Here is a 25,270-nt window from a genome sequence, read left to right on the forward strand (position 1 = left end):
TGCGCTTCAGAGGACACGTTAGTTAATGGGGAACTTCAAACCTGGTTTTTTTTTAAAAAAAAGAAGAACTTGAACTCTCCTGTTTTTTTTGTTTGTTAATTTCATACCTTCTCTGTTAATAAAGGGGCGACTGAGAGAAGGGAGATGCGGTGTAGTCGCCAGGATACATACAATTAACATTTTAGTCATTTAGCAGATGCTCTTATCCAGAGCAACTTAGTGCATTTGTCTTCAGTTAGCTAGGTGGGACAGCCACATATCAGAGGCATAGAAAGTACACTTTTTTTCCTCAACGTAGCTATCAGTCGAGTCAAAGCTAGAATGGGGTGAGAACGTATAATGTGCAGCGCCCTTAACTGAAAGGCCACCCTCAGGCACCTTGTCCATTATGTTAAAGTATATTTGGGAATTGTCATTTAAATAAGAGCAGTTTTAAAAGGTCATAAGGGAACGTTTGTGTTTGACCACTGCTGAAGTCGGTCATGGTTGACGCCATGGTCAACAGACTACACTATCTGCTATCTGACCCTCCTGACTCCCAGTGAGCCCGTCAATTTCCTGGAAATGTTACATCACTGGGACATCACCAGTTTCCAGTCAGCTACTCTATCATGAGGTTAGCCACAGCACATTGACAGCCATACAACATGTGACTGCATGCCAGTACAACAGGCCATTTCTGTCCCACACTTCAGTAGCCCCTATGCTCTTTAGATGATATCATTACACGCTGTCTCTCTCTGCGTGCGAAGGGGACTGAAAAGTTCCCACAAACATTTCCCCAAATATACAAATCTGACACGGTAGAGATTGTTTAGATTTAATAAACCAGACATAAAGCCTACTCTATTCTCACATGACAATTGTATTATGGTATAAAGCTGACTGTTTTGACAAGCAACAACAACTCTTCAGTGAACATTTTGAATTACAGCAGAAGTAGATTATTCCCTGTTTTAAGCCTGTTGTTTTTTCCAACATATATTCCGCTATTTAATGTTGAAGTTCTGTGAAAGGTGAATAGAAACTCTAACCTGACCAAATTGGTGTGACGTTTTTAAAAAAAAATTAAAAGGAATTTTGAATCATTCAAAATCTTGAACATGAATTCTAATGAATGATCATTTGTTCACGCGTTGCAGTTATCATGCGATAACAATCCTATTATTCTTTCACTTTTCTGTACTTCAAATGTAGCAAACCCAGATCCCAATGACATTCCACAAGAAAGTATGCATGCAACATGGCAGTCCACATTAGGCAGTGTTATGCTGCCCCTGGAGGTAGAATTCAGAATTGACTGCCAAATAGGAACGACAGGGATGTCGGTTTTCAATAGCAGCTCACTGTACTCTGCTCCATAGGGACTGATCGATATGAGCACTAAGCCAACACTATGTATATAGTATAGTTTCTGCTCACATTTAGGTATCTTCATTAAATAACTTGTTTTAAACCAGTTTAGCATCTTGTTTAAACCATTTCAGGTCTTCGACCAGTCACAGACATTCCTGCTCCAGACACACTGGACAAATTGTGGTAGTTTCCCACGGTAGTAAAATGGTAGCTAATATCACATGCCCTTGGTTGTTGTAAATATGGTCAGGATATTCTAGCAAATGAAGCATTAATGAAATATGGAGAGAATGCAATTATACTGCAATAAATATATGTATAATGTATGGAGGTTTCCAGTCACACCGGTAGAATGATAGTCTCAACATTTAAAAATGGCACTGCTATGATGTGACACTTTCTAGAAGGATACATTGGTGGATAATTATAGCTTTGAGGAATTGACCATGATCATTACCTTAAGTCGTCTGACATAAGCAACCCTCACAAGCTGATGTCCAAATGAATGTCCATCGAATCACAACCGTCCTTTTCTCTCGCGAAATCTCAATGAGACCTACCGGTTATGTGAAAAGGATTCCATTGCATTGATAAATAGTTAGCTACAGATAAATAGTTAGCTACAGTAGGCTAGTCTGGATCTGCGCATAATAGCCATTGAAGGTCTGATCAAGACCGGCTACTGAAGCCAAGTAAGATTGCAGTTGAGTTCTGATCTCTAATTGCTTTGATACAAGCACACTTTAGAATCCTGAAATTGACCTTTAGAAACATATTAATGCCAATGGTTATGATGTATCACTACTATGTATGAACTAACTTAATATAATGTAGGAGTATTACAATGAAGATTTGGATTGCATAATTAAGCATACGTACTGTATATACAACTCTCTTTGATATTATAGTACTGCTCGATAGTACACTCATGCTGTATATTTGCATTTAAATACAGTAATGTCCTTTTTTTTCCATCGGCTGTTTCACATGTCATCCATCTGTTCTCTGGACAAGCCTCTTGGCTGCTCCTCCTGGATGGGGTAATGAGATGGTGTCATAATGGAAGTGTTGAAGGGCTATCGAGAGCTATTTGTCGTTTCGAGCCATTATTTAACCTGAAATGAAAACAAAACTTAGATGCCATGAATCCACTATTAAAGGAGAAGTTATATTTTACGGGGAGAAACCATCTAATATCAAGTTTTAAAATCCTGAACTTCTCCTTTAACATTCAAATGTTGCTGATTTGGTTCTGGGTGCTGATATGAGTTCCTTCCCATCAGTGACAGAACAAGAGTAAAGGAAAGAACAGACAATGAACGGCCAAGAGTCCAGTTATGGATTAGTAGGAGGGGAAACCTACCAGTGCTATTCGGTCACTGCCACGATTGCACAATTTTCTTTACTCTCCGAAGCTATAGCTAAGTAATCCGCCCTGAGAGTGAGGAATAGGAGAGAGGGGGGCAGAGAGGCAGTTGGAAAGAGAATAGAGCGAGGCAGTTGGAAAGAGTATAGAGCGAGGCCGTTGGAAAGAGTATAGAGCGAGGCCGTTGGAAAGAGTATAGAGCGAGGCCGTTGGAAAGAGTATAGAGAGGCCGTTGGAAAGAGTATAGAGAGAGGCCGTTGGAAAGAGTATAGAGAGAGGCGTTGGAAAGAGTAGAGAGAGGCCATTGGAAAGAGTATAGAGAGAGGCAGTTGGAAAGAGTATAGAGCGAGGCGTTGGAAAGAGTATAGAGAGGCAGTTGGAAAGAGTATAGAGCGAGGCCGTTGGAAAGAGTATAGAGAGAGGCCGTTGGAAAGAGTATAGAGAGAGGCCGTTGGAAAGAGTATAGAGAGAGGCCGTTGGAAAGAGTATAGAGAGAGGCCATTGGAAAGAGTATAGAGAGAGGCAGTAGGAGAGTATAGAGAGAGGCCGTTGGAAAGAGTATAGAGCGAGGCCGTTGGAAAGAGTATAGAGAGAGGCCGTTGGAAAGAGTATAGAGCGAGGCCGTTGGAAAGAGTATAGAGCGAGGCCGTTGGAAAGAGTATAGAGAGAGGCAGTTGGAAAGAGTATAGAGCGAGGCCGTTGGAAAGAGTATAGAGAGAGGCCGTTGGAAAGAGTATAGAGAGAGGCCGTTGGAAAGAGTATAGAGAGAGGCCGTTGGAAAGAGTATAGAGAGAGGCCGTTGGAAAGAGTATAGAGAGAGGCAGTAGGAAAGAGTATAGAGAGAGGCAGTAGGAAAGAAGAGAGGCAGTAGGAAAGAGTATAGAGAGAGAGTAGGAGAGGCAGTAGGAAAGAGCCGTTGGAAGAGAGAGAGGCAGTAGGAAAGAGTATAGAGAGAGGCAGTTGGAAAGAGTATAGAGAGAGGCAGTTGGAAAAGAGAGGCAGTTGGAAAGAGAGAGAGGCAGTTGGAAAGAGTATAGAGAGAGGCAGTTGGAAAGAGTATAGAGAGAGGCAGTTGGAAAGAGTATAGAGAGAGGCAGTTGGAAAGAGTATAGAGAGGGGCAGTTGGAAAGAGTATAGAGAGAGGCAGTTGGAATGTAACAGTTTTAGCTAGGAAATTACATAGCAAGAAAATATTTTCAGAGGAAGATTGAGGAAAAAGTGTGTAAGTGTGTAAGTGTGTGTGTGTGTCTGTGATGAATTGGACCAGTGTGTGTGTGTTTACTCACGCGCTCTCTCTCAATGCTTCCTCGCCTTGCGCTGATATCTTCCTGTAGCAGTAAATCATCTCCACCACCAGCCATACCTGCAGCCCAACGATGGTGACATACATCATCACCTCGGACAAGATGGACACTATCCCCCTGGTCACTAGAGAAAGAGATTAGGAGTTAAGAAGGAGACCGCCTTAATTAATTAGAAGCTATTTCACTGAAAATATACAGGTGTCTGAATTTCTGATGCCTCATAAAACATGATGAACCAATTATCCCCAGACATCCACAAGGGTTCAGTGTTTCACTGGAAATGGACCAGTTTTTCAAGGTCAACATTAATCTCAACTAAAACTGTTGGATTGACTTCAAGTACTGGGTGAGTTGACTAAGCTTGCTGCTAAACCCAATACTCTAGAGACACTGCATCAACCTTTTGTGGGAGCTTTTAAAATATTACGTAGGATTATGAAAGCAATTTAGCTCTTGGAAGTCTTTGACCGCTCCTCTCTTGAGAAAAATCCTTAATCCGAATGCAGGTCCATTAAAGCAGTACAGTAGGTCCATTAAAGCAGTACAGTAGGTCCATTAAAGCAGTACAGTGCCTTCAGAAAAGTATTCATGCCCCTTGACTTATTCCACATTTTGTTGTGTTACAGCCTGAATTCAAATTTGGATTACATTTATCTTTTTAAATGTCTCACCCATTGACACAATACACGATAATGACAAAGCGAAAACTCGTTTTTAGAACTGTTTGCAAATTTATTGAAAATGAAATACAGAAATGGCTAATTTACATGTCCATATGTATTCACACCCCTGAGTCAATACACCTTTGGCAGCGGTTACAGCTGTGAGTCTTTCTGGGGAAGTCTCTAAGAGCTTTGCACACCTGGATTGTACAATCATTTCCCATAAATGTTTTTTAAATTCTTCAAGCTCTGTCAAATTGGTTGTTGATCATTGCTAGAAAGCCATTTTCAAGTCTTGCTATAGATTTTCAAGCCGATTTACGTAAAAAAATGTGACCAAGCCCCACAGGAATATTCAATGACGTCTTGGTATGCAGCTCCAGTGTATATTTGGCCTTGTTTTAGGTTATTGTCCTGCTGAAAAGGGAATTATTTTGGAAAGCAGACTAAACCAGGTTTTCCTCTAGGATTTTGCCTGTTTTTAGCTCTATTACGTTTCTGTTTATCTGAATAAAAACTTGTTAGTCCATTCCGGGGATAATCATACCTATAACATGATGCAGCCACCACTATGCTTAAATATGAAGAGTGGTACTCTGATGTGTTGTGTTGGATTTGCCCCAAACATAATTCTATTCAGGACATAAAAAGGTTCATTCCTTTGCCACATTTTTTGGGCAGTTTTACTTTCGTGCCTTATTCGCAACAAAGCCTCCTTCACTCACGCTGCCAAACATACCCTCGTAAAACTGACTATCCTACCGATCCTCGACTTCGGCGATGTCATTTACAAAATCACCATGCCATCCGTTTTGTCACCAAAGCCCCATATACCACCCACCACTGCGACCTGTATGCTCTCGTTGGCTGGCCCTCGCTACATATTTGTCGCCAGACCCACTGGCTCCAGGTCATCTATGTCTTTGCTAGGTGAAGCCCTGTCTTATCTTAGCTCACTAGTCACCATAACAACACCCACCTGTAGCACTCACTCCAGAAGGTATATCTCACTGGTCATCCCCAAAGCCAACACCCACTTTGGCTGCCTTTCCTTCCAGTTCTCTGCTGCCAATGACTGGAACGTATTGCAAAAATCGCGGAAGTTGGAGACTTATATCTCCCTCACTAACTTTAAGCATCAGCTGTCAGAGCAGCTTACCGATCGCTGCACCTGTACACAGCCCATCTGTAAATAGCCCACCCAACCACCTCATCCCCATATTGTTTTATTTACTTTTTTGCTCGTTTACACACCAGTATTTATACTTGCACATCATCTGCACATCTATTACTTCAGTGTTAATTTGCTAAATTGTAATTACTTTGCTACTATTGCCTATTTATTGCCTTACCTCCTTATTCCTTTTGCACACACAGTATATCGATTTATCTATTGTGTTATCGACTGTACTTTTGTTCATCCTATGTGTAACTCTGTTGTTTTTTGTCACACTGCTTTGCTTTATCTTGGCCAGGTCGCAGTTGTAAATGAGACCTTGTTCTCCACTGGCCTACCTGGTTAAATATAAATGTTATACTATTTTTGCACACAGAGTGAGTCCATGAAATGTATTACATGACTTAGTAAGCAAATGTTTATTGAACTTATTTAGGCCATAACTTGCCATAAAAAAGGGGTTGAATACTTATTAACTCAAAACATTTCAGCTTTTCATTTTTGTATATTTAAAAAAAAGTTTAAAAAAAACATGATTCTATTTTGACATTATGGGGTATTGTGTGTAGGCCAGGGCCAAAAAACACAAGGAGTGTGAATACATTCTGAAGGCACTGTATCTATGTCTCTACTGTATGTCTTTTTTGATACAGTATCTACTTAATGGTCAGCTGTCATTGACAGTGATCTGTTGGATAATCATTGGCGTGGCTGTGGCTGAGCCTTTGGATTGTAAGATATGAGACTTAATGACAGCTCTGGCCGCCTCTGTGACGGGGCTACTACTACTTACCATCCATCAACAGCTGTGTAGATAATGAGATGTATGACTGTTTCCTGTTCGCCCCTCTGTCATATGGTCCTTGATTTTGACATCAATGCTTCCATTTTGGAACATGGTCCAACCTACCATGGGCCATCTAACCCTGACCCTAAATCAAAATCATATAACTCATGCACCTTGTTCATCATCCGCTTGGACAATATTGCCACTTTTGTCAATTCAGGCATGGACATTGAGTGTCGGTCAACTCCTGCCCTCTCTTCCCTTCCTTCCTTCCCTCCCTCTACCCCGCTACCCTACCACCTCTCTCCCCTCCAACTCTTCACCCTCTCCATGCAGGGTGTAAGTACGCCTATGTCAAGGCACTACTTTCACAAGGGTGATCTGAGTGTACTACAGTATTTCCCTCTCTTCCACCCTCCCCTCTGCTCTCCCTCTCCCCTATCCCCAGATGAGGGTGTGTGTCTACTATACTGTTTGTGTGTGTGTGTGTTCGTTTGTGTCTAGACCTAGACCTAACCCTGTGAACCCTAAAGCCAAAGCCTTACGTCTTGGCACCACGTTGAGGTGGACGATCTTGGTGACGTCAGTGTGGAACCCGTAGGAGGTGAAGGTGAGGGTGCGGTTGAAGATGCAGCGGTAGGTGCCCGTGTCGTTCCACGTCACGTTCAGGATGTAGATGGAGCCGTCCTGCAGGTCCTTGGTCTTCTTGCTTCCGTTCCAGTCCAGACGCTCGTAGAAGCGCTCGTCCGGGATGTCGCTCATTAGATCCTCGTAGCTGTAGATCTATCGGAGAATACAATGGGGGGGGTGAGCTTGCAATCCAAACTAATATGCTGTTTCCCTGTTAAATGGAGCATATCAGTTTGGATTGGCCTTGTAGTTAGAGCGTATGCCCTGAGATTAGAAGGTAGGCCGTTTGAACCTTGGTCATGTCATACCAAAGACTGTTAAAGCATTAAGGAGATGTATTTGGGGAAAGGCCTTGCGATAGACTAGCATCCTGTCCAGGGGTGTACATCGAGGATCCTGCTATTCTGGCTTGGACAAGATTATTTAGTTTCGATTCTAGGTTATATGAGACAGGGTTTGGTGAGCCAACACACTCATGCTGGGCAGATCATATTAGGATTTTTACATTACTGGATGAAATCTGTGCAGCACTTTAATCAAAGCACCAATGTTCTGCATCAACAAGGGCTCGTATCTCTGGACTAACAAGGGCTCATATCTCTGGACTAAGTGCTCAATCAGGTACTTTGTTTCTGTTATGATTTTATTATGGAGTGATTTCAAAAAAAGATTAAGTCATTTCTAAAGCAGTTTGGTTTGTACAGTATAAGCAGTGTTGAAAGAAGCACCCACTTGTCACACTTGAGTAAAAGTAAAGATACCTTAAGAGAAAATAACTCAAGTAAATGTGAGTCACCCAGTAAAATCCTACTTGAGTAAAAGTCTGAAAGTATTTGCTTTTAAATATACTTAAGTATCAAAAGTAAATGTAATTGCTAAAATATACTTAAGTATTAAAAGAAAATGTATAAATCATTTCAAATTCCTTATATTAAACAAACCAGACTCCACCATTTTCTTATTTTATTAAAGTGTACAGCTAGCCAGGGGCACACTCCAACCCTCATACATAATTTACAAACGAAGCATGTGTTTAGTGAGTCTGCTAGATCAGAGGCAGAGATGTTATCCTGATGAGTGTGTGAATTAGACCATTTTCCTGTCCTGTTAAGCATTCAAAAAATGTAACGAGTACTTTTAGGTGTCAGGGAAAACGTATGGAGTAAAAAAAAACATCCAAGTATTTTTACTTAAGTAATTTACATCAACGAGTTATAAGTATCATGTGCAGTGTTTTTCCTGGTCCAGCATGCATGTCTATAACAGGGATTCTTATTTTTACAGTAAAACGATATAATAATATATCATTTAGTGTATACATTTTAATCCAAAGAGATTTGTATTAGACAATGCATACATTTTAGAATATGTGACCCCAGAAGGAATCGAACAACAACCCTGAGGTTACTAGTGCCACACTCTTACCAAATGAGCCACACAAGACCACCTACAGTGACAGGTGAAGTGACTGGTCTACAGGCCTAAAGGTCTTCTGACTCTGCCCCTTGACCCCTATGAAAAAACAGGCTGAATAGCATGGTCAGATGTCTAACTCCTGTCACTCTGCTCTTGACCTCCAGCCCTGACCTCTCCTTGGGGTTCGGTTTCACGAGATCAATCTGAGCTTTCTTTTGTTTGAAGTTACTGGATGGAATACGAGGCCCCTACTAGCGGCTATTGATGCATAATTGTTTAGGGCCTTTATTGTTTTTGAGTATACAGTGCCTTGCGAAAGTATTCGGCCCCCTTGAACTTTGCGACCTTTTGCCACATTTCAGGCTTCAAACATAAAGATATAAAACTGTATTTTTTTGTGAAGAATCAACAACAAGTGGGACACAATCATGAAGTGGAACGACATTTATTGGATATTTCAAACTTTTTTAACAAATCAAAAACTGAAAAATTGGGCGTGCAAAATTATTCAGCCCCCTTAAGTTAATACTTTGTAGCGCCACCTTTTGCTGCGATTACAGCTGTAAGTCGCTTGGGGTATGTCTCTATCAGTTTTGCACATCGAGAGACTGACATTTTTTCCCATTCCTCCTTGCAAAACAGCTCGAGCTCAGTGAGGTTGGATGGAGAGCATTTGTGAACAGCAGTTTTCAGTTCTTTCCACAGATTCTCGATTGGATTCAGGTCTGGACTTTGACTTGGCCATTCTATAACACCTGGATATGTTTATTTTTGAACCATTCCATTATAGATTTTGCTTTATGTTTTGGATCATTGTCTTGTTGGAAGACAAATCTCCGTCCCAGTCTCAGGTCTTTTGCAGACTCCATCAGGTTTTCTTCCAGAATGGTCCTGTATTTGGCTCCATCCATCTTCCCATCAATTTTAACCATCTTCCCTGTCCCTGCTGAAGAAAAGCAGGCCCAAACCATGATGCTGCCACCACCATGTTTGACAGTGGGGATGGTGTGTTCAGGGTGATGAGCTGTGTTGCTTTTACGCCAAACATAACGTTTTGCATTGTTGCCAAAAAGTTCAATTTTGGTTTCATCTGACCAGAGCACCTTCTTCCACATGTTTGGTGTGTCTCCCAGGTGGCTTGTGGCAAACTTTAAACGACACTTTTATGGATAACTTTAAGAAATGGCTTTCTTCTTGCCACTCTTCCATAAAGGCCAGATTTGTGCAATATACGACTGATTGTTGTCCTATGGACAGAGTCTCCCATCTCAGCTGTAGATCTCTGCAGTTCATCCAGAGTGATCATGGGCCTCTTGGCTGCATCTCTGATCAGTCTTCTCCTTGTATGAGTTGAAAGTTTAGAGGGACGGCCAGGTCTTGGTAGATTTGCTGTGGTCTGATACTCCTTCCATTTCAATATTATCGTTTGCACAGTGCTCCTTGGGATGTTTAAAGCTTGGGAAATATTTTTGTATCCAAATCCGGCTTTAAACTTCTTCACAACAGTATCTCGGACCTGCCTGGTGTGTTCCTTGTTCTTCATGATGCTCTCTGCTCTTTTAACGGACCTCTGAGACTATCACAGTGCAGGTGCATTTATACAGAGACTTGATTACACACAGGTGGATTGTATTTATCATCATTAGTCATTTAGGTCAACATTGGATCATTCAGAGATCCTCACTGAACTTCTGGAGAGAGTTTGCTGCACTGAAAGTAAAGGGGCTGAATAATTTTGCACGCCCAATTTTTCAGTTTTTGATTTGTTAAAAAAGTTTGAAATATCCAATAAATGTTGTTCCACTTCATGATTGTGTCCCACTTGTTGTTGATTCTTCACAAAAAAATACAGTTTTATATCTTTATGTTTGAAGCCTGAAATGTGGCAAAAGGTCGCAAAGTTCAAGGGGCGGAATACTTTCGCAAGGCACTGTATGCTTTCAGCATTATGCTCAGCATGTTGTAGTAACTGAGGGCTGAATCCTAACTTGTATGGATATGTACACACAATAACTAATGTAAATCATGCATTGCTATCAATAAGAGATTGTTTTAGTTATGCACACTGGTCTAAAACGGATTCACCACTTAACATCCAAACTTTTGTTTCACAGTTTCCAAATATTGTAGTGTCAAACCAGGCAACTGGCTGCGGCCACTCCCAGCAGGAGCCCTTGTTGAGGCCGTCCTAGTCACGGCCTGCCTGCATCACTTCCTGATGCATTAGCTGTTTAGAAACAAACAGAGCTAATGGGATCTCTCTCCTCATGTATGCTGTTATGTGCTGGAGGGATTTAATAGCTAATGGCTACCCTGTATTGATGTTGGAACAGACTCCTTCCTTGTAGGGAAAGTTGTGTATGTTTACATCTGACACTGAGGAAAAGAGCCTGTCGTGAAAAATGCATGGCTGTGATGCTCTTTCACATGATAAATGATAGCTCCCATTTCACTGGAGAAGAGAGTACTTGTTTAGCTGACATAGAAATTGTGTATGAAATGTAACCATGCTTGTTTTGATTGATGTGTTTTGTCTTTTTAGTGAATGAGTTAAAATGATCTATCTTGATGTGTCTCCATTGTACAGCACCCATTGGTGTGATGACTTGGTAGTCATTGTGTTCAGTGGGGCTCTAACATTCATGAATTGCGTATGAAACCTTGTTTCCAAATTGAAACTAAAAGGCCTGCCTTTGTTGCTGATACAACAGACAAGTCAACCTGCTTAGCTACCTCATTGACACTCCGTGGGGTCGATCCCCACAGAATGAATGGGGATACTTTTTAAACTCTGCTGGGAGGGATCACTTATTGTGCACTTGCACACTCCCTGTCATGGATTTAACAGCTGTGGAAACCCCCTCTAGCCAATGTTAACACCAATCCAATCCTTTAAATCCATGTCGGTGAGTGCGCGAGTGCACACTTTAATAATTTATTTGTTATGTTCTTTATAGCGGTTTTCATCATCTCAAAGCTGTGTAAAAAGCAAAAAACAAACAAGCAATACATCACGAGTAGCTTAGCCATAGATAGCTAGGTCAACCAATAGTGTTTTTTAGTTTAGGAGAAATGTGGAGAATCGAAGGTGTGTCTCAACAATAAGTATTTTCCCCTGAAGTGTGCACTCATTCACTACTTCTCACAAATGTAAAAGCACTGCAGTCTGGCTAGTGGGAGTCCCCATACTTATTCTACCAGTCATTTCCTTTTAAATCAATGACGGGAAGTGAACAGGTGCACATTCTGCGAGGAGGAGAGATAATTGGGATATATCCCACTATTGTCCGTATGGATCTGTGTCTACTCACTTTTGTGAACTCGCTCTCCCCTTTGGGCATGAAGGACCATTCAACAGTGGCCTCGGCGGGCACCTCGCCCCTCATCTTACAGGAGATACAGCCCAGCTTAAAGCCTTCGCTGACCACTGCGTCAGTGTCAGAGTCCACCTCCACACAGGCTCCATGGCATAGAGATGCTGAGGAGAGAGAAAGTACAACAAACATACAGTTAGCCATGGATATTTGGCTTTACAGCCCACTGGGCACACTGGGTGAATCAACGTTGTTTCCACGTCATTTCATTGAAATTACGTTGACCCAACGTGGCATAGACGTTGAATTGACATCCAGTCCCAGTGGGAGTGCACTCCTCTTTTACAGTGGTCACATCCGTGCAGCACGATAATTTGATCACTATAAACGGTTGGTCACTATAACCACGTTCACTTAAAATGGAGTGCAGTGTACGAGTAAATCTGAAGTAAGCCTGAGAGCCATCATGGGTGATGATCCTTGTTCGTTGATCCATGGCTTGAGAACAGGCTGACACAAGACCAACGCTCTAGTTTGCCTGCAACGTATTGAGATAATATCACTGTCTCCTAATGCTTGTCAATTGAATTGGCAGATAATATGATAATGATATGGTAATGATATAATTAAGAGTTTTTGTTCTGCGTGCTTGCTCCTATCGCTCATAGCATGCTTGTCTTTTTTTCAATATCAGAGCATAAATTCTTGCATTTTTTATTTATTTCCACTCATAATTTTAATATATGTTTTGTTGTCGTTTTGGTCAATTGTGTTTTTTTTTTCAGATTCATATAGTCTATTGACGAATTAGCCAAACAAGCTACAATGGCTAAGGGTGACCTGGATATAGAAATTGAGGGGAAATAAACAGATCGCAGTGAGCGATGCTAGTCTCCTTGCAGCCTGTCTGCGAGGTATATATAAGTAAGCTACTTGCATATATAGACGCATAAGTCTATATATGCCATAATGTCACATACTGTACATCGGCCGAGAGCAACACACCTGTAACTGCAAGTGTTTCTTTCTCACACTGCACCCTGCTGTTTCCACAAAGGCATCTGCACCTGCATCGCTCTCAACCAATGATCTCGGGCTATTTTCAGCTTTGACCTCTGGCGATGTGATTTGTTCAACCGTAATGAGATGAGGGGACAGGATACACATTGCACAGGCTGGCAGATGAAAAGTGACTTGAAAAATAAACCAATGCATAGTTTGGTTGAATTTCATAGTCACCATTCATAATATACTACAGTACCTGATATGCACCAACGTGAGAACTCTCTGAAAGAAATATTGCAACACTGAATGCTGATACAGATGAAGACAGAGAGAGAGAGACAGAATAGAGAGAGAAGAATACTGCAGAGAAAGAGGAAGAAACAGAGGGAGGGCGGGAGGGAAGGAAGGAAAGAGTGAGGAAAAGAAGGTGGGAGGAAAGAGAGAGAGAGAGTTAACAGCCATTTCTAGGAGAGGCAGAGGAGGGCACAGGTGTAATTCCTGCTGATTCACTGCAGAGAGAGGGGGAGGAGGAGAGAAAGTTAACATCACAACAGTTTAATCACATCAGCTACTTCTACACGGGGAGGGGGTCGGGAGATAGCCCATGCAGACAGACATGTAGAAAGGGGACTGGGATGGCAAGATTTGACTGCTCAGAAAGGAAAGGACCTTGAAGAAACACAGACATGAGGACCCATAACACTTCACACGACCAACATTTCACACGACCACCATATCATCCAGCAAATTAGAGAGTTGGAAGGGGGTTGGGGGAGGTCACAAGACTGGACATAATGCTGACACACAAACAGTGGCCGGCCGTTGTTTGAAGAGGAGTGATGAGAGGCACAGTGGGGAGGAGTGGATGCTGCTGCCGGCTGTTCATAGCAGAGACAGCGAGAGGAGAGGAACAGAACATGCAGAGTGGGTAGACTCATCCAAACAAAGTGCAGACTCAGTGACCTACAGTTGAAGTTGGAAGTTTACATACACCTTAGCCAAGTACATTTAAACTCAGTTTTTCACAATTCCTGACATTTAATCCTAATTAAAATTCCCTGTTTTAGGTCAGTTAGGATCACCACTTTATTTTAAGAATGTGAAATGTCAGAATAATAGTGGAGAGAATTATTTATTTCAGCTTTTATTTCTTTCATCACATTCCCAGTGGGTCAGAAGTTTACATACACTCAATTAGTATTTGGTAGCATTGCCTTTAAATGGTTTAACTTGGGTCAAACATTTCGGGTAGCCTTCCACAACCTTCCCACAATAAATTGGGTGAATTTTGCCCCATTCCTCCTGACAGAGCTGGTGTAGCTGAGTCAGGTTTGTAGGCCTCCTTGCTCGCACATGCTTTTTCAGTTCTATAGGCTTGAGGTCAGGGCTTTGAGATGGCCACTCCAATACCTTGACTTTGTTGTCCTTAAGCCAATTTGTCACAACTTTGGAAGTATGCTTGGGGTCATTGTCCATTTGGAAGACTCATTAGCGACCAAGCTTTCACTTCCTGACTGATGTCTTGAGATGTTGCTTCAATATATCCACATAATTTTCCTACCTCATGATGCCATCTATTTTGTGAAGTGCACCAGTCCCTCCTGCAGCAAAGCACCCCGACAACATGATGCTGCCACCCCCGTGCTTCACGGTTGGGATGGTGTTCTTCAGCTTGCAAGCCTCCCCCTTTTTCCTCCAAACATAATGATGGTTATTATGGCCAAACAGTTCTATTTTTGTTTCATCAGACCAGAGGACATTTCTCCAAAAAGTACGATCTTTGTCCCCATGTGCAGTTGCAAACCGTAGTCTGGCTTTTTTATGGCGGTTTTGGACCAGTGGCTTCTTCCTTGCTGAGTGGCCTTTCGGGTTATGTCAATATAGGACTCGTTTTACTGTGGATATAGATACTTTTGTACCTGTTTCCTCCAGCATCTTCACAAGGTCCTTTGCTATTGTTCTTGGATTGATTTGCACTTTTCACACCAAAGTACGTTCATCTCTAGGAGACAGAACGCTTCTCCTTCCTGAGCGGTATGACAGCTGCGTGGTCCCATGGTGTTTATACTTGCGTACTATTGTTTGTACAGATGAATGTGGTACCTTCAGGCATTTGGAAATTGCTCCCAAGGATGAACCAGACTTGTCGAGGTCTAACATTTCTTTTCTGAGGTCTTGGCTGATTTCATTTGTTTTTCTCAAGATGTCAAGCAAAGAGGCAGTGAGTTTGAAGGTAGGCCTTGAAATACATCCACAGGTACACCTCCAATTGACTGAAATTATGTCTATTAGCCTATCAGAAGCTTCTAAAGCCATGACATTTTCTGGAATTTTCCATGCTGTTTAAAGGCACAGTCAACTTAGTGTATGTAAACTTCTGACCCACGGGAATTGTTATAAGTGAAATAATCTGTCTGTAACAATTGTTGGAAAAATTATTTGTGTCATGCACAAAGTAGATGTCCTAACCGACTTGCCCAAAATACAGTTTGTTAACAAGACATTTGTGGTTGAAAAACGAGTTTTAATGACTTCAACCTAAGTGTATGTCAACTTCCAACTTCAACTGTATCATCAACCTTCTGCAAACTAATTTCCGGTAATGTGACAGACACAGAGCACAATATCCAAATCCGTTGCGTAATCTGTTGACGGTTGGGCAGAGATTCGCCTTATGCAACTAATATTCCAGAAACTGCAGATTAGATTAGGAGGAGCCAGTGCGGGGATTAGCCGTTGATATCAATTTACTGAATGCCCTCAGTCTGAATGCAACAATACAAAATGGTGAGTTATAGTTCAGTCCCTGAAAAGGCTGTCTATCTGTCAGTCCCTACAGACTGATGTTGGTAAGTCAACTGTTAGGAACGGAAGGGATTGCAAGAGGATGGATGGAGGTCATTCTCTGAGCCAGAGAGGAGATAGAAAGAAAAAGCAGAGAGAAAATACAAAAGAGAGTGATCTACAGTAGAGTGAAGGAGGGAGAGAGAGAATGAAAGAGGGATCTATAGAGCGAAGGAAAGAGAGAGAGAGACAGAAGGGAAGCAGATCACGTCAGTTTCCATGACAAGGTTATCACCCATTCACAGTGGAGATGCATACACACCCTCGGCCTGGGGAATTAGCACACATCCATGACATGTCCCTGGACACTAACCAAGAAAGGAACTTTCCATAGGAACAAATACGTGTAATGTACTGTTGCATTCATTTTCTCAGAGGAATTGACACATCTAGACCAGTGTCGCTGGCAGCTAGTGAAGTGACTGCATTTGAGGATGCCTGAAGAATTCTTGGATCTGTGCTGAAAATGGCCTATTGACACTCCCCTAGGCTTTTTCTATATTTGAATTAGAATCTCCAGGGAAGGAGTTGTCCATAGTACTGTACATTGAAGTGTAGTCTGGGGACTTCTATCAGTTCAGGCAAAGAGAGCATGTCACATGCCCTAAAAGACGCATCTATAGAAACACCGTCCTGCCTTTAAATGCTCAAAAGGCAGCATCTTGTCGATTGGGACACAGCCTGCAGTGTTTATTGTCTAATATCTATCTAGTAGGGCCATTTATCCAACTTTGAAACAGACTAAAGTATATTGGTGAACTAAATGCTCTCCAGTAAATCACTACCTCCCTGCTTAATGGATACCAAACCCACTAGTGATCATTTATCCTTGTCTGCCCTTGCTCAACTCCATATCTCTCTCGTGCTGCCTATCTCACTCTGTCTCGGTCTCTGACACACACACACTCAGATGTGTGTGTGTTGTCGTGAGACACCCATCAGGAAATTACTTTGGAGCACTATCCTCCCCTCTCCATGTCTCCAGGCCCAATACTCTGGCTGTGTGTTTGTGTTTGTTTGTGTGTGTGTATGTGTATGTATGTGTGTGTGTGGAGGTTTTTGTGTGTGAACTGCTTCAACCTGAGGCTGAACTGCTTCAACCTGAGGCTGAACTGCTTTGACTCATGGGCAGACCCAGAGAGAAAGAGGGAGAGAAGCCGCCATGTCCCCTCTTACGGAGGACCCCGCATCAGTGGTGCCTGCCTGTCTAGACTGACTAGGAACAGAGTGCCAAGAATAGAGGCTCTATGACCAACAATCAGTTTATCTATCAAGTGTGTTTGTGTGTGTGTGTGTGTGTGTGTGTGTGTGTGTGTGTGTGTGTGTGTGTGTGTGTGTGTGTGTGTGTGTGTGATTAGAACATTTAGTCATGGTCCAGATTAGCGGATTATATTAAACGGGTAGATTACACCTTCCATCAAATTTACAGATTTGAATAATTTATTTTATTCTGAACACCTAGGAGAAGCTTGAACCAGATCACAACTGCAAGTATATGAATGATCTTATCAGTGAAATGGCTGCTGCATTTCCATTTTCAGTCTTCCTATCCCAGATGTTAGCACACACAATTTCAGTCCATCAATCAGGATAGCCTTTGGGCAGGCTATTTGAAATGGGCAAGTGAAGAAATTACGTTGATCTTAATTGAAGCTATGAACTATTGAATTGATCTCATCCAAAGTGCTTGAGATGTTTGGAGAGGCTTGCCACTTCCAGTATTCCACTAACATTAACCTCATCCTCTAGCAATTCCTGCTCGTCCATTTGACAGGATATGGGTCTATGGGCCTGTGCTGGTCTCTCTAACAGCGAGGATTCCTCAAGGCTGCCCGTCTTTAGAGTTGATATGTCTTTATGTTTTACACTTGTCAACAGCAAGGGCAAACGAGGCAAGGTAGTATACAGTTTAGTCATATTGGGGGAAAACGAGGTTGGCCCATTTTGGTCTTCTTGTCTCACTCCCATGTACTTGTCTCAATCATCTGCTTGTCCAACTCTCATCTACCTGTCCAACTCTCATCTGCCTGTCCAACTCTCATCTACCTCACTCTCATATATTTGAAGACCAGACTTATTTGAGGATTCTGTCCGTCTGTCCTTATCATCACCCATTGTCTGTCTCCCTTTCTGTCCTCTCTCATCTTCTCTCCCTGAATGGGTACAGATGTGCACAGCACGCCAGACCCTGTCTCTCTTTGGGCTGCCCTCACTTGGTCGGTCCAGCAGACAGACAGGATGCTTTATTTACCTGTTACACAAGTGCTGTTGCATAACACTCATACCTCCACCCCAACCTCTCTCTTCCTCCTCCTCCTTCTCTCTCTCTCTCTCTCTCTCTTCCTCCCCCCCCTCCCTTTTTCTCAAAAACATTTTTTTTCAACCTGGTCTCATTGTCCTCCATCACTCTGCAGCTCTCTTTGTGCAGCAACTCTCCATTCTCTCCATCCCCCCCCATTCTTTTGCCGCACTGACATCATTTTAAGAGATTTGGCTGTAGTGCTGCCAGAGAGGGTAAACTGTGTGTCCTGAGGGTACTGCTAACGGGGGCAGGTTTAGATGGGGACATGGTGGGGCATACTGTGTGTCCTACATTTGGGACAACAAGTGGTGGCAGCGGTTGTTTCGTTTACAGGGGCAGGGTGAGAGGGGGACAGAGTTTGGCTTGGGGAGATAAGCTCCCCCTAAATCTCCCATTTAAGGAAATGCTTCCTTTTTTGTATTCAGAGCCTCAGCATAAACAAAGTATGCGACACGGAAGCAAAACCACACAGCACGTACTTATACATAAATACACACATACAGTATACACTGTACTCTCATAGATCAGACCATGCATCAGAAAACCTTCTGTCTGATTTGTGCTTTCACCACCACTCTGTAATAGTTAGGGCCACGTGTGCGTAATTACCTGACTCCTCTGAATTCTTCCGCTGTTCTGTTCACTACACACTTCAGTCTGACTGCAATCATTGAAGTCGTTTGTGGTGACGTCAAAATGAGGGGTGGTGTACAAAAGTCATCAGCGATTGGATCATCTCTAACCAATCCGAGTAACAAAGCCAATGACGAATTCTCCAAATGCTGCTTTACCCACATCAGAATGGTAAGAATTCATTAGCGTTCTAGAAATCGTCTGGGAGGTACTCAGATCCAGACTAATTGCGGAGAAGAAACTAACGTCCGTGGTCGTGGTGTAGCATTTGGCCGGAGCAAGGAGTTTGGGTAGCCAGGCAATGTGTGTACATCCATTCAACTAGAAACATGCAGCTTTTTCACACAGAGTTGGGATCATTATCTAGATTCCGCATGGTGACAATTTTGTTCTTCAGCAAATTGGTCGGGGGATGGGACTGTTATTACAAATAATTTGAAGACAGCAAATTGACTACAAGAAGCCCAAACAGATACACTACATGACCAAAAGTATGTGGAAACCTGCTCGTCGAACATCTCATTCCAAAACCATCAGCATTAATATGGAGTTGGTCCGCCCTTAGCTGCTATAACTCCACTCTTCTGGGAAGGCTTTCCACTAGACGTTGGAACATTGCTGCAGGGACTTGCTTCCATTCAGCCACAAGAGCATTAGTGAGGTTGAGCGCTGATGTTGGGCAATTAGACCTGGCTCGCAGTCTACATTCCAATTCATCCCAAATGTGTGCGATGGAGTTGAGGTTAGGGCTCTGTGCAGGTCGGTCAAGTTCTTCCACACCGATCTTGACAAACCATTTCTGTATGGATCTCGCTTCGTACACGGGGGAATTGTCATGCTGAAACAGGAAAGGGCACTCCCCAAACTCGGATTGACAGATGGTGAAGCTTGATTCACTCCAGAGAACGCGTTTCCACTGCTCCAGAGTCCAGTGGCAACGAACTTTACACCACTCCAGCCGACGCTTCGCATTGCGCATGGTGATCTTAGGCTTGTGTGCAGCTGCTCGGCCATGGAAACCCATTTCATGAAGATCCTGATGAACAGTTCTTGTGCTGACGTTGCTTCCAGAGGCAGTTTGGAATTCTGTAGTTGCAACTGAGGATAGACGATTTAAACGCACTGCACACTTCAGCACTCGTTCTATGAGCTTGTGTGGCTTACCACTTTGTGGCTGAGACGTTGTTGCTCCTAGACATTTCCACTTCACAATAACAGCATTTACAATTGACCGGGGCAGCTCTAGCAGGGCATACATTTGACGAACTGACTTGTTGGAAAGGTGGCATCCTATGACGGTGCCACTTTGAAAGTCACTGGGTTCTTCAGTAAGGCCATTCTACTGTCAATGGTTGTTTATGGGGATTGCATGGCTGTGTGCTCAATTTTATACACAGTTGAAGTCGGGAGTTTACATACACCTCAGTTTTTCACAATTCCTGACATTTAATCCTAGTAAAAATTCCCTGTCTTAGGTCAGTTAAGATCACCACCACGATTTCTTTCAGCTTTTATTTCTTTCATCACATTCCCAGTGGGTCAGAAGTTTACATGCACTCAATTAGTATTTGGTAGCATTGCCTTTAAATTGTTTAACTTGGGTCAAATGTTTCGGGTAGCCTTCCACAATACGTTGGGTGAATTTTGCCCCATTCCTCCTGACAGAGCTGGTGTAACTGAGTCAGGTTTGTAGGCTTCCTTGCGTGCACACACTTTTTCAGTTCAGCCCACAAATGTTCTATGGGATTGAGGTTAGGGCTTTGTGATGGCCACTCCAATACCTTGACTTTGTTGTCCTTAAGCCATTTTGCCACAACTTTGGAAGTATGCTTGGGGTCATTGTCCATTTGGAAGACTCATTTGGGACCAAGCTTTCACTTCCTGACTGATGTCTGGAAATGTTGCTTAAATATATCCCCATAATTTTCCTCCCTCATGATGCCATCTATTTTGTGAAGTGCACCAGTCCCTCCTGCAGCAAAGCACCCCCACAACATGATGCTGCCACCCCCGTGCTTCACATTTGGGATGGTAATTCTTTGGCTTGCAAGCCTCCCCCTTTTTCCTCCAAACATAACGATGGTCATTATGGCCAAACAGTTCTATTTTTGTCTTATCAGACCAGAGGACATTTCTCCAAAAGGTACAATCTTTGTCCCCATGTGCAGTTGCAAACCGTAGTCTGGCTTTTTTATGGCGGTTTTGGAGCAGTGGCTTCTTCTTTGCTGAGCGGCCTTTCAGGTTATGTCAATATAGGACTCGTTTTACTGTGGATATAGATACTTTTGTACCTGTTTCCTCCAGCATCTTCACAAGGTCCTTTGCTGTTGTTCTGGGATTGATTTGCACTTTTTGCACCAAAGTACATTCATCTCTTGGAGACAGAACGCGTCTCCTTCCTGAGCGGTATAACGGCTGCGTGGTCCCATGGTGTTTATACTTGCATACTATTGCTTGTACAGATGAACGTGGTACCTTCAGGCGTTTGGAAATTTCTCCCAAGGATGAACCAGACTTGTGGAGGTCTACAATTTTCTTTTTGAGGTCTTGGCTGAATTCTTTTGATTTTCGCATGATGTCAAGCAAAGAGGCACTGAGTTTGAAGGTTGGCCTTGAAATACATCCACAGGTACACCTCCAATTGACCCAAGTGATGTAAATTATCCTATCAGAAGCTTCTAAAGACATGACATAATTTTTCTGGAATTTTCCCAAGCTGTTTAAAGGCACAGTCAACTTGGTGTATGTAAACTTCTGACCCACTGGAATTGTGATACAGTTAGTGATACAGTTAATGAATTAGTGTAATAATCTGTCTGTAACAATTGTTGTAAAAATTACTTGTGTCATGCATAAAGTAGATATCCTAACCGACTTGCCAAAACTATAGTTGTTAACAAGAAATTTGTGGAGTGGTTGAAAAACTCGTTTTAATGACTCCAACCTAAGTGTATGTAAACTTCCGACTGTCAGCAATGGGTGTGGCATAATTTGTTTATGAAATAAATTAAATAAGTATGTAATTGTTGTGTCATTTGTTCTCTCAGGTTCCCTTTATTTAATATTAGGTTTTGGTCGAAGATCTGATAACATTCAGTATCAAAAATATGCAAACAGAGAGAAAATTTGAAAGGGGGCAAATTATTTTTTCACAGCACTGTACATGTAATATGGATTCAGAACGCATTTGTGCATACTGTAATAGATTTGTTGTATGCATACCATAGTGAAGCACACCTCACAGCACAGTCCATTCTGTTCTCCCCGATGCTAGGGGGGTAGACACAGCGGGGTTGTGTGGCAGATTAAGCAACAGTGAGTACAGGTACTAATCTACACTGTTCTAGACTGTTCCATGCTGCCGCTAATGAGCCCTCCATTTTAACTCCAACGCATGGCCTCATCTCATCTCGTTATTCGCTCTGAAAACAAGAACAGCTGGTTTAAGCTTTTAGTGAGTATTCCGGCAAAATTAGGGAAACACACACACACACATATATATACAGAGAAGTACACATGGGTCTTGTTTATTGCAGTCAATGGGAAGGAACACTTGGTTAAACAGTGCACAGGACATTCAATATACTGTATCTCTATTATTTAACAATCAGTGTTACTATAACAGTCAGAGTCCCTGTAACTAAGGCTAAACCAACAAAGATTCACACACCCTTCTCCTCTCAAAAGCTGACCATGCACACAGCATGGCCACTCTGGTTATCCCACAGTACTGGGCCTCTATGCTACTTGGCCCCTATAAGAACAAACAAAGAGTGAAGACTGGACTGTGGCCGTGACAAACACCCACTGCCCACTCACCTTGCAGAGCCCACAGCGCCAGTGGGACCAGCAGCAGCTGAACTGCAGACATCCTGGCTTTGGGAAGGGAGATGCTCTCACTGGTGCCAACCCACAAGCACTCTCACACACACACCCCACAGACAGGGAAAGACAACGCAAGACTGTAGGTCTCCGTCTATTATCAGCTACTCCAAATAAATTTGCTCCCACAGTAAAAACCTCTGGGTCTTCAAAAGGTCTTCACTCTCTCACTCCGGTGAGGATGAGTAAAAGAAAACTCAACTGGAGCGTCCCAACCAGTCTGAGAGAGGAGATCTGAGGCAGGACCTCTTCTGGTGAGGCGCAGTCAGAGTAACCTTTTTGTCCTCCTCTTCAGCTGCTGCTCGGCCTGGGGGGCATCCGTCTGCGCCTCAGGTTTCAGTAAACCTGGTTGTTAATTTAAAGCTTTTGTTCAACTATTTATAATCTGGACGCATTGGTTGGCAATGTGACTGGCTGGACACAGAAAAAAGAAACGTGGTAAATGGACTAGCAGCTGATATGATCAGTGATTCTTTACGATTAGATTTTTCAGGAAGACATGTTGAGTTTAGGCTCAGAAAGTAGAAAACAACATTAGTGTGTCTGATGAAATTTGTGCATATCACGGAAGACAGATAATTGTGTAATGAGTTTGGGTGATGTAATGCACTATTCAATGTAAAAAAGTGTTATATTTGCAAAAAATAAAGATGCAGGTCCATCAACAAATCCTTCCACAACACTTATGATCATTGATGTTTTATATTTATATTTGAGTCATTTAGCAGATGCGCTTATCCAGAGAACTTGCAGTATGCCTACTTACATTTTTGTTCTTGTTCATACCAATAAACCGGTGCATGTTTTTATTATTATTGTTTTGTTGTTGGTAACACTGGTCCCTACAGGTCAGGATAACAGGTCATTCCATAGAAAACAATTAAGAGAGATTGTGGCCAAGAAGGCATGGAGAAATAACTTTACAGCAGGCCTATTGACCGATCTAACTTTGTACCATTTGTTATTATAGCAGTGGTCGTATAGATACCATACTAAGCTACTTTCCGATATATTTTTGGATATGACTATACAAACCCACCGAATTCATTAATAAAAATGCCTAATTAAAAACCGAATTAAATTCGTGATTTTCTCCACATCTGGTCACTTCACATTTGAAAAAGATATGCTGCGTTTATGAGCAATATCTGTCCTTACGTATGGTCCCTCTTATTCCTTTGTGTCTTTCCCCGTGTGTGGTATGGGGAAATGGTATGGTCCCCGTATGGTCCCTCTTTAGATTAAATTCTCCATTGCGTCTACTCCAAGGTTTTGTGTCGACTGTTGCCTTCCAGGCAATTCGGTGCCTTTGAGAGAAACCTGCCGCTGCGCGGAAAGCGAGGCACAGTTCAGCAAAAATACGCGAAGATTCTCATTCTAGGCACTTTCAAATAATATCCACAGTAGGCATACGAACCGGCTTTTTTTTCAACATAATTTGCTATTGAATAGGTGACCCGAGCGCCGAGGGGAAAAACGGATGAGCCTGCGAAATGACATGGTCTTCGGAAGGCTATCTAGGCTATATCACTCTTTGGGACAGGGAGCGCAAAGAGAGGTTGGGGAGGGAGGTGAATGGGAGGAGGGGAGGAGTAGTGTATTGCAGCAGTGGAATGGAGAGGGATGATAGGAGAGGTATGTGGATGTGATGGCATCGATTATTTAATGTATTGTTTCCATCCCATGCAAAACCCACGTATGTTTCTTGAACATACTGTATAGGCCTATTATAAGTGTAAAATGGGCAAATCCGAGCCTATAGGCCTATGAAACGGAGCCGTAGCATAACGCTGAGGCGGGTTTGGCAAGCACTATGCTTTTAACTTGAGGATCAGACCCTTTTGTTCAATTTTTGCATAAAATGACATACACTAATCTAACTGCCTGTAGCTCAGGACCTGAAGCAAGGATATGCATATAGAGTAACCATTGCAGTGAAAAAATACCATGCTATTGTTTAAGGAGAGTTCACAACAAAACAAACAACTTTTATCAAGGCAACTGGTTTGATACATTCACCTCTGAAGGTAAATTATGTGCTTACATTCAGTAATCTGGCTCTGATTTGTCATCCTGAGGGTCCCAGAGATAAAATGTAGCACAGTTTTGTTTGATAAAATCCATTTTATATTCAAATGTATGAACTGGGTTCTACAGTTTGAGCCCGTGCATGTATTTTTCTATTGTAGTATCTTTTACCAGATCTAATGTGTTATATTCTCCTATACTAATTTCACATTTCCACAAACTTCAAAGTGTTTCCTTTCAAATGGTAGCAATAATATGCATTTCCTTGCATCAGGTCCTGAGCTACAGGCAGTTATATTTGGGTATGTCATTTTATGCAAAAATTGAATAAAAGGGTCTGATCCTTAAGGGATTATAGCTTTCACCTGGATTCACCTGGTCAGTCTATGTCATGAAAAATGCATGGAAATGTTTTATAAACTCAGTGAATATGTGTGTTGAATGTGATCAGGTAGGTGTGTCTTGTCTGTTTAATTAACAAAATAACAAACTATTGATTTCATGTAGATGGCGCATGGCAGCACCTGTAACATAAGCCTAATTAAACTCAAAATATGCTATTCT

The 25,270-nt window shown here is 42.3% G+C and overlaps 1 protein-coding gene across 1 annotated transcript; it reads right to left on the minus strand.

Annotated features, from left to right (window-relative positions):
* Window positions 1–806: 806 nt before the first annotated feature.
* LOC112231052 (sodium channel subunit beta-1-like) lies at window positions 807–24,194 on the minus strand. Its single transcript, XM_042312262.1, has 6 exons — window positions 22,616–24,194; window positions 12,010–12,176; window positions 7,198–7,435; window positions 4,009–4,150; window positions 2,720–2,791; window positions 807–2,471 (listed from the first exon to the last, which is right to left on the minus strand). Exons 1-5 carry the CDS (start codon window positions 22,665–22,667, stop codon window positions 2,725–2,727), a joined length of 666 nt encoding a protein of 221 aa, XP_042168196.1. The 5' UTR covers window positions 22,668–24,194; the 3' UTR covers window positions 807–2,471; window positions 2,720–2,724.
* Window positions 24,195–25,270: the final 1,076 nt, after the last annotated feature.

The sequence above is a fragment of the Oncorhynchus tshawytscha genome, linkage group LG03, assembly GCF_018296145.1.
Source record: "Oncorhynchus tshawytscha isolate Ot180627B linkage group LG03, Otsh_v2.0, whole genome shotgun sequence".
Lineage (NCBI taxonomy): Eukaryota > Metazoa > Chordata > Actinopteri > Salmoniformes > Salmonidae > Oncorhynchus > Oncorhynchus tshawytscha.